At 64.9% G+C, this 13,625-nt stretch overlaps 2 protein-coding genes across 2 annotated transcripts; one reads left to right on the top strand and one right to left on the bottom strand.

Moving 5' to 3' along the window:
• Positions 1-2,196: 2,196 nt before the first annotated feature.
• On the top strand, positions 2,197-8,111 carry EMIHUDRAFT_114853 (hypothetical protein; the record flags this gene model as incomplete). The annotated part of the gene is made up of 6 exons (XM_005779332.1): positions 2,197-2,217; positions 2,814-3,007; positions 3,352-4,912; positions 5,687-5,831; positions 5,876-5,952; positions 6,753-8,111. 6 exons carry the CDS (start codon positions 2,197-2,199, stop codon positions 8,109-8,111), a joined length of 3,357 nt encoding a protein of 1,118 aa, XP_005779389.1.
• Positions 8,112-11,960: 3,849 nt separating this feature from the next.
• EMIHUDRAFT_49129 (hypothetical protein) lies at positions 11,961-12,218 on the bottom strand (the record flags this gene model as incomplete). Its single annotated transcript, XM_005779331.1, has 1 exon — positions 11,961-12,218. A coding segment is annotated over one exon (258 nt), but the record flags the coding sequence as incomplete, so codon positions are not given.
• Between the last annotated feature and the right edge of the window lie 1,407 nt (positions 12,219-13,625).

Raw genomic sequence — 13,625 nt, 5'->3', positions numbered from 1 at the left:
CGGTGGCTGTGCTATTCGGCGCTGCTGCGCGAGTCCAACCCGCCGGCGAGGGTGGCGGCAGGCAATATGCACAGCGTCTTCATCGGCGGCGAGGGGCTCTCGTCGTGCGGCTGCGCGCCGCATCACATCCCAGGCCTCCTTGGCCATGGTGAGGGCGTGGCACGGCTCAACACGCCGACCCGCCTCCCGTCGACGCTGGGCGGCGAGCGCGCCGTGAGCGTGTCGGTTGGAGCATGGCACAGCCTCGCCCTCACCGGCGGCGGCGCCGTTTGGAGCTGGGGCCAGGGAGGCTTGGGTGCGCTGGGCCACGGTGACCAGCAGGGCCAATGGCAGCCGAAGAAGGTCGAGGCATTTGATCGCCGCATCGTCGCCGTTTCGGCGGGATGTCACAGCCTCGCCCTTACCGCCGACGGAGCCGTCTTAAGCTGGGGCTATGGCCATCTGGGCCACGGCGAGCTGCAGCTGCAGCTGCTGCCGAAGAAGATCGAGGCCTTGGCTGGGAGGCGCGTCGTCGCGGTCTCGGCGGGAGGAGGTCACAGCCTCGCCCTCACCGCCGACGGCAGTGTCTGGAGCTGGGGCTACGGTGGCTTCGGCCAGCTGGGCCACGGCGACGGACAGAACCAGCTGCTGCCCAAGAAGATCGAAGCCTTTGCTGACCAGCGCGTCGTCGCTGTGTCGGCTGGAAACGACCACGGTCTAGAGGACCACAGCTTCGCCCTAACCGCTGACGGAGAGGTCTGGAGCTGGGGCAGTGGCGCATCTGGCAAGCTGGGCCACGGCAACTCGCTGCGGCAACTGCTGCCCAAGAAGGTCGAGGCCTTTGCTGGGCAGTGCGTCGTCGCTGTGTCGGCGGGAGTGCGTCGCGGCCTCGCCCTCACCGCCAACGGCAGCGTCTGGACCTGGGGCTTTGGAGGGCGAGGCCAGCTGGGCCACGGTGAGACGCAGGGCCAGCTGCTGCCCAAGAAGATCGAGGCCTTGGCCGGCCAGCGCGACGTCGCTGTGTCGGCTGGAGGCGACCTCAGCTTCGCCCTCACCGCTGACGGCGCCGTCTTTGCCTGGGGCAGGGGCGACCTCGGCTGCCTAGGCCACGGAGAGGACCTGTCGGACCAGCTGCTGCCCAAGAAGATCGAGGCGTGGGTGCGGGACTGAGGTCGCGGGCATCGTGCGGTGGTCGCGTAGAGTAAGAGACGCAGACGGCACCCGACCACGCAATGAAAGGAGCGCCCACAACTCGAGGTACAGTACGGATGTGACTGTGATCTGTGTCGAATGTCCCGGCCTCCCATCTCGAGCTCGCGAGGCGCTCGAGTCGAGACATACGTGGTTATGACTCAGATCTCAGATTGCAATTATTGCGACATGCGCGAGTGTCCCAGTACCTCACTTTCCTGCTTCCTCTCTGCCGCCATAAATAAACAAACGAAAACGCACACCTCTACTGTGAGATGGGTAAAAAGGAACAGGTCCCCGCCGCCCGTGGCCGTGCGCCGCACCCGATCTTTGTGCAGGCCGTGGCCCGTGTGCTCCGTGCACGTGTGCGCACCTGCAGCCAGACGCGAGACGGTCCTCTAGACTCTTCGCTTCACCGAATTCGAAACGAAAAGAAAGAGGCGGCGTGGTCACACTGAGACACTGACACACAGGCTGTTCACAACACCGGCAGTACAGTGCGAGGCGTGGCGATAGAAATCGGGGCCTCGGCATTCAGCAGCCGATTTCTGTTTCGGCGAGGGAAATCGGGCAAGCCAGCAGCCGACTTCTATAAGCGCGATTTCTGCCAAAATTTTCTTCGGCGCTGCGCGCCGTTCACTATAGTCCCTATTATACGTACGAGTACACACTAAAAGGTTGCGCCTGATACGAATTCAATCTCCCCTCTTTGAACCCACTAAAGGTAGCGGCGGGTCGCACAAATATTCTCTCGTCATGCGCTTGCGTCCGCACCCACGGCCCACGCTGCAAGCATTCATTTATTTCGTGTGTGCGTGCTCGCTCGTGCGTGCGCCGACCGACCGAACCAAATTCTGCTTCAATCAACAAACCCGTCGAGACGCTCTTCCACCTACAGTTGCTCCTCGCCTCGTCGCTCCGATCCCGCCTTTGGCGCCGTGACTTGGACCACCAAGAGCTGGCTGGGGCTGCAGAAGCAGCGCATCTCAGTCGTTCTTCACACGGCCATCGCAGAGCAGGTCGTGAATGAGCTTGCCTGTGGCGGGGGTGGGCGGGTGCACGGAGCTAAGTGCCTCGCCACCCTCGCAGGAGTCGCTTAGGCGGCTCCCGTGGTGTACCTGTGTTAGTGCCAGTGCGCGCCAGTCCCGTGCCCAGTGTTGTGCGAGGGAGTTTTGTTGTAAAATTCTTTCTCTTGTTCGGCCGAGGCATTCTTTTTCTCGCTGTGAGAGAGAGTTATTTCTAAATTCTTTTTCTCGCGAATGACCAACCAGGCTAAAAGCCGCGTGATCCCAGGATACCCCAAAGAATCCTTGCGCTCGCGTGTTGGCAACGGCTCCTGAGACGTGAGGTAGCGCCGCGGACCTCCGGCTCCTGCCGCGTGCTCGCGCCGCGCACCCACCGGCCGCCTCTCGCGCTGCCGCTCAGGACGTCGAGAATCCACTCTCGCTGCGCAATGGACCAGGGCGGAGTGGGGCAGCATGGACCCATACAGGCAAACGGGGAAGGGGGGGGACTTTTGCCGCCAGCTGCCCAGCCCCTGCCGCATAGCGCGCATATTTCCTTTGCTCTCCCCTTGAGTTCCCGCAGCCAGCTGAGCCCGCCTCGCGCCCCTGCACAATACTCCCTGCTCCATTTCGTGCCAGGCGCCCTCCGCAACGGCCCTCGCGGTGCTGGGCGCCGAGGCGCTCGGCTCCTCGCAGGGCGCGAGCCCCTGCAACCGCGCGCCCTCCGCCACCAGCGCCTCCGGCAGTGAGACATCGACAACCTCTTCACAGTCTTCGGACGGCACCGCGGACCTACCCGAGGTTGGCGCCGCGCCGTCGAGCTGCAGCGGTACGTGCGTATGGGACCCAGCTACGGTCGGCGAGTCGAGCGAGACGCCGCTCGAGGACTACCTCGGCCGCGCCAGGCGCCCCTGGGGAGGGGCCCGGGGAGAGGGAGGGGGGAGAAGAGATCTCGCCCCGAGAATTAATGATTACTGTTTGGCCACGTGGCCCGCGCCAGGCGCCTTTGGGGAGGGGCCGGGGAGAGGGAGGGGGGAGAAGAGATCTCGCCCCAAGATGAATACAGTGAATGATTACTGTATTGGCCACCTCGCCCGCGCAGGCGCCCCCGGGGAGGGGGGGGGGGGTATCGTTCCCCGAGATTGACATTAATAGAACTCTGTTATTACAACCGCAGGAGCGACCTCTCGGACTCCCGCCTGCGGAGCGTGTGGGAGGAGGCCGCCCTATCGGCCCTTCAGTCCAGCAAGGGAGACCACGCCGCGGCGCTGGCGGTCTTGCGGCTCGAGGAGCAGGCGGCGGCGGCGTCGCTCTTCTCTTCGGACGAGGTGGATGAGCTCCGGTCGCTGCACGCGCGCTTCGGCGGCACCGACCTACGCCTCGTCACGAGGGCGCTCGGCGGGCGCCGCTCATTGGCCGAGGTCGTCGCGGCGGCATACAGATGTTTGCCTGCCCTGCGGAGAGACACGGACGTGGAGACGGTCTCGCTGCGTAGCCCACGCCAGCCGTCGCTTGCGCGGGCCTCCGTCGCGCGGGCCTCTGTCGACTCGCTCACCTCACTCGGCGCGATGATGGCGCACCGGCTGATCGAGGCTGCCCCCGCGGCCCTCTCCGTCGAGGCCGCCTCCGGCGAGTGGCTGCTCGCCGACTTGTGCGACGACGGCACGATTCTGCACTTGCCGGCCGATGGCGGCGTGCCGCAGCGATTTCGATCTCCCGGCGGGTTCGTCCGCTTCCTTCGCCCGTGGTTGAGCGCGGCGTCAGTGGAGGGGGGAAGCTGGACGGCGGTGCACTACAAGGGTTTGCCGCTCGACCTGATCCGCAAAGCCGCCACCAGCGATGCAGACGCGTTGGGCGCGGTTGCCGCCGCCTCCGGTTCCCCCTCTGACGGCCGCGAGCCCACGCCACTCTCGCCCGGCGGCGCCGCCGCCAGCCAGCTTCGCCAAGCCTTACACGCCTCCTACCTGTTGGAGCGACGCACCGACGGCGCGCACGAACGATTGCTAGTGGACGACGCGGAGTTGGAGACGTACGAAGTGGATTGCATCCTCGATCGCCGCCGCTCCAAACGCATGGACGGCGGAGCCTACGAGTACTTGGTATCGTGGGCGGGCTACGGCCCGGCGGACAATACGTGGGAGCCGCGCGAATCCCTGCTGTGCCACGAATTGGTGGAGACGTTTGAGCTGGCGTTCGAGGCGCGTCGGCCCGCCGCCTCCCGCAGCCACGCCCGCCCCGCCGGCAACCGCGGTCGCGGTTCCTCGTCGCCGTGCCAGCCGAGGAGGCTTCCGAAAAAGAGGGAGCATGTTGCCAAGCGACGCGCCTCGCCGCCGCAGCCCTCCCGCGTGAGCAAGGCCGCGCGGGTGCCGGCGGTGGCGCCGGTCGTGGACCTCGTGGCGCTCGCAGCCAAGGAGCGGGAGGAGCAGCGCCGCCCTTGCATGTGCAGCGCGCCCTGCCGGCTGCAGCCGCTGATTGAGTCTGGTTGCATCGTGGCCGGCTCCCTCGCGCTCTCCGTGTGCATCAAGGGCGCGCTCACGTCCGCCGATGTGAGCGAGACCGGCGCGATCCGGCTCCCCTCCTCTTCGGGCGGCGGCGAGCTGCTCGAGCTCCAGACTCCATGCGCGCTGCTCCGCGTGGCACGCCGCCGCGCGGGCGTCGCCGTCGACAAGGGGCCGAGCGCCCGGACGACTGTGTTTTACAAGGGCGTCAGCCTCAACGCGCTTGCGCAGCCTGGCCAGGTGCGACGCGACCGCCGCAGCCGCGCGGCGACCTAAATAGGCGTGATCTGCGAACAATTGGTGTGCGGGGTGTTGTGCGTCGCCGCCGAGCCGCGTTCCCTTTGTGCGCAGTGTTGATAGAGATCTGTTGATTGATTGATGGGAAGGCGAAACACAGTCCGACCAACGACTGGGCGACACCAAAACGCGGTATGGGTGGACGCTAGACCGTAGACGGGTGGTGACGTTCACACAGGAGCGACACACAGAACCACAATCAGACAAGACACTCAGCCAACGTGGCTGCCACACATCCTGAGCGGACTCCCCTAGTCACCCGCGGCCGGACTCCATCCGGCACGCGTCGCTGGGCGCTCAGAGCCGCGTCCCCTGCTCGGCCACCCCGACGCCCAAGGGCCAAGGCGCCCGAGTCGAACGACAGGCGGCACGCGAGGACTGGTTGCAATCCCGCCGACCGCGAGGCCGCGGCGCGCGGGATGATGTGTGCGTGGTCGTGTAGTGGGTCTCGGAAGCTGGTAGAAACTCGATTGCGCGGATTGTGCATTCAGTGTTCGTCCTTACCTTCTGCTTTTCTATCACATGATCGATTGCGGATTGGACGATTTGCCTGCAGAGTCCGCGCGCGCTCTTTCTCCCCTTCTCCCCCCACCTCGATAGGAACTAGGAAAAACACTCTGCAGGACGCTTGCGGGGCCACGGGGGGGCCCACTCGATCCACCACGGCAAGTTCCTCGCGCCGATAAGTTTCGCGCCGACAATGGCAGCGCGTCGCAGGCCTTCCCCTTCCCGGAGGAGTTCTGGCTTCAAAACTACGTGCTCAACGAGGGGCGTGGGGGCCGCCTGGCGCTGCCTGTTCGCACCCGACAGCTCTGCCTCCGAGACGACGCGCGCGGCGAGACCCTGCTCGCCGACGGCATGCGTGCACGGTGAATAGCGCCACTTCACACCTCACGCCGTGAATAGGCGAGACACAGCTCGTCTCGCCTGCCATGGTGGACGCAACCGCGAGCGGGGCGACCGAGTACTTTGCCGTGAAGCGGGTTCCGCGCCTTGTCGACCACCCGATCGTTCGACGCATCGCACAGCTCACGCGCCCGGCGGCGCCGCCGCCCCGCTGGCCGCCCACGGCCCCGCCGCCTCTGCCGCCGCCGCCGCCGCCTCCACCGCCGCCGCCACCGCCGCCGCCACCGCCACCGCCGCCGCCGCCATCGAGCAGTCTTCACCGGGGGTTGCGTTCGCGTTTTGACTCGCCGCGCCACGCAAAGGGCGGGGCGGCGCTCGCGCGCAGACAAGTGAGGCATGCCTAGAGGTCCGCGAGGTGAGTGTCTTGGGGTGTGTGATATTTGTGTCCATACGTAGTGTGCGATCTTCTTACACGTGTCGACATGCGCCGTATCGCGTATGTGCGCCAGAGTCAAAAAACAAAAGCCCCATCAACAATGCCACCCGTCCCACGCCCAAATACCAGACGAAAACGGGGTCAAAACGGACAAGCAAACGCGCACGGTTTGGAGGGAGAGCAGCTCTCTGGGCTTGACAGCCTTGCCAGCTTCTGATCAGTCAATGCTGATTACACTCAGTCTCCTTCTTTCTCTATGCACTGTCTGTGCAGCACTCCATATACGCGTCCGGCGACAGCAGGAGCGCCCTCTCGGCCACCCGCGAAGCGGCGCGCGCATCCCCCGACCTCCGCTGCGCGTCCCTACCTACCCCCCTTACCTTACCCCCCCCCCCCCCCCCGAACCCGCCGCCGCCCGCCGCCGCCGCCGGGTGTCTGACCTTCTCACGATGTTGTAACGATCGCCTTCGCACGATGGGCTGCTTCTCCAGCCGCGTCGAGGCCCCGACCGAGGAGCGGCTCTGCGCTCCCGCCGTCGAACGCGACGCCCCGACGCCCGCCGACACCGCCGCGCCGACGCAGCCGGCCGCCGCCTTCCCCTCCGCCACCGATCTCGGCGTGAGCGAGGAGAAGCTGGAGGAGTGGCGCAAGCACAGCGGCGGCGACCTGGAGCCGGTCCTCGCGAGCGGCGCCGTCGCCCTCCTCGACGCGCAGTGGATCATCAGCCACGCCGAGGCGGGCGGCGTCCTCACCCACCGCCAAGCGCTGCCCGAAGAGGCCTTCCTCTCCCTCGCCGATCTCGTCGAGGCGACCACGGGTGCTGGTGGGCTTCCCGTCGCCGCGCTCTCCTACCCGTGGCTGACCAAGGACCACCCCGACCCGCGCGGAGCCAACCTCTCCCGTGTCGCAAGGGCGCTCAAGGCCCTGCTCAGCGGCACCTACCCGGATGGCTCGGCAATGTTCCCGCGGCTCGGCGTCTTTTGGGACTTCGGCTCGCTGCACCAGCACCCCGATCCCGCCAACGGCGTCCTGCGCACCGAGGAGCAGAACGCGCTCTTCAAGCAGGGGCTGGGCTGCCTCGGCACGCTCTACTCCCACCCGTACACATACGTGCTGCGGCTGACCTCCTTCCCGGACGGCCACGCGGCGGAGGACCAGATCGAGGGCACCAACGTGGCCATGTACTTTGACCGCGGCTGGTGCTCCACCGAGAACGCCTGGGCGAGCCTGACTAAGGCCAGTTTCCTCTCGCTCGACCTCCGCCTGATGCGCGACGGCAAGGAGTACGACATCTACAGCCTCCGAGCCGACTGCACCCAGGACGGCGGCCGGCGCCCTCCGCTGCTGCCGTCTGCGTTCGCGGCGGAGCTGGAGACGAAGAGCTTCACCAACGGCAAGGACGACAAGCCGCTGGTGAAGCGGCTGTACGAGGACACCTTCGAGGAGCAGTTTGGCAAGGCGGCCAAGCTGTTCTACGTCCAGCTCGGCTGGGGCGACGCGGAGGCGGCGAAGCTGGCGGAGGTCCTCGCGAGCGGGGCAGCGCCGCGGCTCGAGGCGCTCGTTCTCCACGGCAACAACATTGGCGACGAGGGCTGGAAGGCGCTGGCCGCCGCCCTCGAGGAGGGAGCAGCGCCGTGGCTCAAGAGGCTCGATCTCCGCCGGAACAAGATTGGCGACGAGGGTTGCGAGGCGCTGGCCGCCGCCTTCAAGGAGGGGGCAGCGCCGCGGCTCGAGACGCTCGAGCTCTACAGCAACCAGATTGGCGACGAGGGCTGCAAGGCGCTGGCTGCCGCCCTTGGCAAGGAGGGGGCAGCACCGCGGCTCGAGATTTCCGCGTTACAGCATTCATGTCGCCGATGATGAGCACCCTCTCGTGCGTGTCGTGTCGTATCGCTTCTTTGAGCTCCTTCCACGCCTTGGCGATTTCGTCATTGCTCTTTCCTGTATCGGGCATATACGCGCCGTACACGCTGATTCGGTGTTTCCCATCGAGTGTTTCGAGTATCACCCTCCTCACTCGTGCAGCGATTATGTCGACCTCCTGTTCTGGTTCAACTTTTTTGAGTTTGTCGGTGTTCCATACGATGGTCACGCCATATCTCGTTCGCCCGCGTCCGCGCTTGGCGTTTTGCGGGTCGCTGCTCGTGCCCGCCCCCGATGTTGCTCCTGTCTGCCCTGTGTTGGCGTCGGCGTCGGTGTCGCCCTCCCTCTCGCCGCAGGCAACGCTGGTTCCATACCCCTCAAGATCCCATCTCCCTATCACTGCAGCTCTCTCGTCCTCTGTCGTCGTGCTCTCCGAGATGACTCCAAGATCGCCGCGATGGTCATTCATCATGTTGATTACGCAGGCCATCGCTTCACTTGGAGTGGTGGCCAGGTCCTTCCCATTGCCCGTTTCTTTTCTCCTGTATACGTCACTTTCTCTGCTTACCATGTGCTGGCCGGGTCGGTTGTATGCGAATATTCGGATCCTCTTGATATCGGCCTTGCTGTTTTGCCGTCCCCTTCCGACTGCGTCGCCTTCCTCGCACGCACTCCGACGTCTCCCAAGCATCCTCTCATTGTCTGTGAGGGTCCGGTGCCGCGGTATCGCAAGGCTTTGCACTCTCAGCTTTTGGCGTCTCACGGACGCCGTCGCGCGAACGCCGTCGTTTTGAACGCCTCGCTCGTTGGTAGCTCCTCTCTCGTTCTGCTCCTCTCCCGTGCTTGTCCTCCCATTGTCTCGGGTTGTCGCTCTCCTCTGACGCAGCCCTCGTGTCGAAGTGGAGGGTGTTGGACCCCTTCTCCTCGTGGTTGACTGTGTGATTGGCATGCAGCCCCGACCCCTCTCGTTCATCCTGCGTCGGCATGCGCTGGCGCGGCTGGTCGGGCTGTCGCTCTGTGGCGCATGTCGTCTAAGGAGGTCTTCCTCGCGGCATTGCGCCCGCCGAATACTAACACGCTCGCGAAAAGAAATTCGTTGAGAAGAGAAACGTCTCGCTGAGTCATCAGCGAAGCCGGCGGGGGATATCCAATCTCGTTCCGCTGTGTATCTCGCGCGCGTTGGTCGAAGTGCAACATGGCATGTAGTAATACATATTTTTCGTCTGCAGATGCCTTGTGCCCTACAATGCCCGCCGCTGGGAGAAAAGAAAACCATCGAAAAAATAAATTTGATATCCGGGAGTGTTCATCGAAACTATAAGTGGGGTCCCACGTCCTCTCAACTGCATCTCCCGTGTGTGTCGGGCGGGGCGAGTCGGTCTGGCTCATGTTGTGGTGTTGGCGTCTGCGGGCCTCTGTGGTGTGGGCACTGGTGTTGGTCCCCATCTGTGTGTGTCCGGCTCCCACGGCGCGTTCAGTGTGCGTGTCCCTGTGTGTTAGTGATGGGTCGATCCCCGTACGCCCTGGCCCGGTCCCGCCCTCCCGTGTCGCCTTGTGTTCCGCTCGCGCGCGAGGGTCCATATTCCTTGCGCTCTCTCCTCTCTGTCTCTCTCCTCGTCGCGCGCGCCTTCCCTCCGGCTCTCTCCCGCGCATCTCGGTGCGCGGCCACGACACGCCGCCTCCTGCCACGGCGTCGTCCGCCTCCTCGTGTTTCACGGGTCGCGTCGGTCGCATTCCGCTGGATCTCCTCGCCGCGCGGCGCAGCCCGTGTCTCTCTTTTTCTATCCTCGTTGGTTCCTGTCGCGCCGCCGCTGCCTCGCCCCCGCTCGTCCGTCGCCGTTCCTCGCCGCCTACATCCCGGTCGCCGTGGTACTCATGTCCTATTCTCTCTGCTGCTTCTGCGCTGTCACCCTGCCCCTCATCTCCATGTCCCATCGCATCGCAGTGTCGCATCGCACTGCGCCTATGGCTTTCGGCTCTCGTGTAATGTTCGTGGCTGGCGTCGCACGCGCTGCTGATTCTCTCGCGCTCGCGCCTCTGTCCTCTCTGGTCTCCTCGCGGCGGCTTGGTGGCCTGTGTGCCCTCTCTCGCTGGTGCGGGTGCTCTAGTTTTCTGCGGCTTGCGGTGTGGGCGTTTTGCCTCGTTTCGATTCAATTTTCGCGCGAACCCACAAGCCTGTGGGCCGCTATCTGATGGCCTCCAGCCGGAGGCCCCATCTCGGACACCAGCCGGTGTGCCGAGGACCAGGTCGTACGCGGGAAAACTCATGCCGCCATGGCGGAAAAAAATATCGCAGCGGTCAAGTGCCGTAAGGTAAGGTAAGGGGTAAACTTCTCCACACACACCGAGGTAAGGTGAAGGCAAGGGGGGAAGCTAAAGCGTAAAGGTACACGACCCTGACGTGCACATACTTCATACACATGTAAAAGCTACAAGTACGCATGCGAGATTTACCCACAAACGAGACAGTACATGCACACATGATGTGCATGGTATTTCCAGCAAGCCCCCCTCCCCCCGCCCCCCCCCCCAGCGTATGGGGCCATATCTAGAGAGATCCCCGCTGCGCTGCGCTCTCCTGGAGCGGACTGCCGACGCGACTAGCCGGCTCAACGCCTTCAGATGTCGCCGACAAACTCGGCGCCCTCCTTGGAGCGCTGCAGCCACTTTGCACAGTTGAGCGCCGTCGGCACGACGATGACGGCGCCCGCGGCGGCGCCGAGCAGTTCGTCGGAGACCTGGACGCCCGCGACGAGCGCGGGCAGGTACTTCGCGGCGTAGGCGAGGCCGCCCGAGAGCGCGAGCAGCTTTGCGAGGAAGGCGGCGTTGCCGTCCGCCGCCCACGCCTCGCCCAAGTCCTCCCACCCGACCAGTGCGGCGGCCTGCGACGGCGGCGGCGCAGCGGAAGCGGAAGCGGCGGCGGAAGCGGCGGCGGAAGCGGCGGCGGAAGCGGCGGCGGAAGCGGCGGCGGCAGAGGAGGCGGCGGACTCATCGGACGCTGGTGCAGACGCGGCGCCACCTTCTAATGGCGACGCCGCCTCGCCCCGGGCGGATGCTAGGAGGGCCGCCCAGGCGGCAGCTGCCTCGTCTGCGCCCGCCTGCCATGTCCAGCCACTGGCGAGTGCGAGGCGGAGGCAGGCGAGCGCCAGCGTGGTGTTGCCGACACACGTCATCGCCGCCTGCAGGAGATATGGGGAGATAAAGGGAGATGGGGGGAGAAAGGGGGAGAAAGGGGGAGATATGGGGAGATATGGGGAGATATGGGGAGATATGGGGAGATGCGGTATCGCTGCCTGCAGCGTGACGCACCACGCGATGGCGGGCGCCTGCAGGAGATATGGGGAGATATGGGGAGAGGTGGGGAGATGTGGGGAGAGATGGGGAGACGGCGGGCGCGTTGTAGAAGAGGTGGTACGTGCACGCGACAATCCCCGACGTGTGGAGCGGCAGCATGCCCCAGGTGACGCCTTTATTAATTAACGAGCGTTAATGATTAACATTGCACTAATTAACGAGGCGCAGCATGCCCCACGTGACGCCTCTCCACCTGGGTTGTGCCACCGCGTCGGCGTACCGCCAGGCGAGCCCCATCGCCACAAGCCACTCCACCAGCGACGAGGTGTGAATGACCCACGTGGGCATCGACAGCGCGTTGGACGGCTCCGCGGGCCAAAGCCCGGCGGGCGCGTTGCCGATCCCGCCCAGCCAAGGCGTGTGCACCGAAGCCCCGCCGGAGGCAAAGACCGCCACCGCCGACAGCGCCGAGAGGGAACCGAGCGCGGTGGCGGCAGCGCGGAGCGACGCTTCGTCCGCCGCCGGAGCGCGCACGCCCTTCTCCTCCACGTCGATCGCGTCCCGAAACCCGAAGACGACGACGCAGTTGGTGATGGCGAGCAACGACTCGGCCGATCCATGCAGCCAATCGGCGTCGGCGAGGCTGACGCCGAAGAGGGCACCAGCGCCAATCGCCGCCGGGATGGAGCCGAAGACGAAGGCCAGCAGGAAGGTGAGGCCAAATGTCACTCCCGGAGGCGCGCCAACCGTCGGGTGCTTTAGCCAGTACAGCATCGCCAGCCACGGAAAGAGCGAGGCGCCAAACAGAGATCCGGCAAGCTCGTCAGCGGTCGAGGAGAGGGCTCCGCCGCCGTCGGCTAGCAGGAGGAGCTCTGGCGCGGCCAGCGTCACAGGGCCGGCACGCAACGGTGAGGTACTTGCCGGGCCAAGCCGAGGGAGCAACGGAGTGAGCATGTGCTGCCGATGTGGATGTTCTCGAGGTCTCGAGGTTCTCGAGTGGATATCGGCTGGCAGCGGTCGTCGGCGCTTAGCGATGTGGAGGGGAAAAAAGATTTTAAACAAGACAACTCTCTCTCACAGCACACAGGCTCGACACAGGTGCGAACTGGCGCGTGCTAGTACTATCACCGGCACACCACCGGAGCCGCCTAAGCGACTCCGTTAAGAACGGCAATGCACTTAGCTCCGTGCACAATGCCGCTGTCCCCGCACGCTAGCTCGTTCACCGTCTGCCACGCCACGGCGGTGTGGAGAACGACAGACAAAAAAGAATAATATGCCCCCAAACTGTCGTGCCGTTCTCCCATCCCTCCCTTGGGTTGTGTGTTTTCTTTCTTTCTTTCTTTACTCCCCTTTCTCCCGGCCGGGGCGGGGCGCGCGCGTAAGCACTGCCAGCGGCGCCGCCGGCGCATCGACGCCGCCGCCCCGCGCCCTCCCGGCTGCAGCCTCGTCCCGACAGCCTCCGTCGGCCCGACTGCTCTGCGGAGCTCAGCGCTGCCAGGCGGGAGCAAGCGGTGGAATGGGCGATCGCCTAAAGGACATGTCTCGGACATGACCTGGACGTGGCCTGGACATGTCATGGTGATACAAACGGTCGGCTGGGTCCATCAGCACGAGGCCCGCCCTGTCGGGCAGCCCCGCGAGCTCATGATGCCCCACCGAGAGGCGCTGACGCCCCGCCGAGATCGGGCGGCTTTCGGACGAAAATCACATGGCGCCAAGGGGGGGGGTCTAGGGGGGGGTCAAGTATGGTACCCTAGACGTTTACGGGATTCAGCTCGATGATATGCGGGATTCGATGATATGCGGGACGTTTACGGGATTCAGCTCGCCCACGAGGACAAGTGTGCCATTATTTTGGATCGGGCAGACCGCTTCGAGGCACTTGAGCACTTGAGCACTGGATAGGGTCGATTCCGCATGGTACGGGACCCCGTATTACAGGCGTAAGGCGGAGCTCCTCCAGATCTACCGCGACTGGGACAGTGCCGAGGTGGCACACACAGCACAACCGCATCCTCGATGAGTTTCAGCGACGCTCCGGTACCCTGGATGGTCGTGGGTATTATAGTGACCCATCATATGTGTATTATAGTGACCCATCTATGTGATACCAAAACAGGGCCGCGGGGGGCGTTGCTGGGGGGCCGCTAGAGAGGTGTCCGTTTTTATTTATTTATTTATTTTGGGGCCGCTCCAGGGTCCCTACCAGGTTGC

This window comes from Emiliania huxleyi (genome assembly GCF_000372725.1).
Source record: "Emiliania huxleyi CCMP1516 unplaced genomic scaffold EMIHUscaffold_232, whole genome shotgun sequence".
NCBI lineage: Eukaryota > Haptophyta > Isochrysidales > Noelaerhabdaceae > Emiliania > Emiliania huxleyi.
The sequence above is the reverse complement of the archived record's forward strand: the minus strand, read 5'-3'. Positions and strand labels throughout refer to the sequence as shown.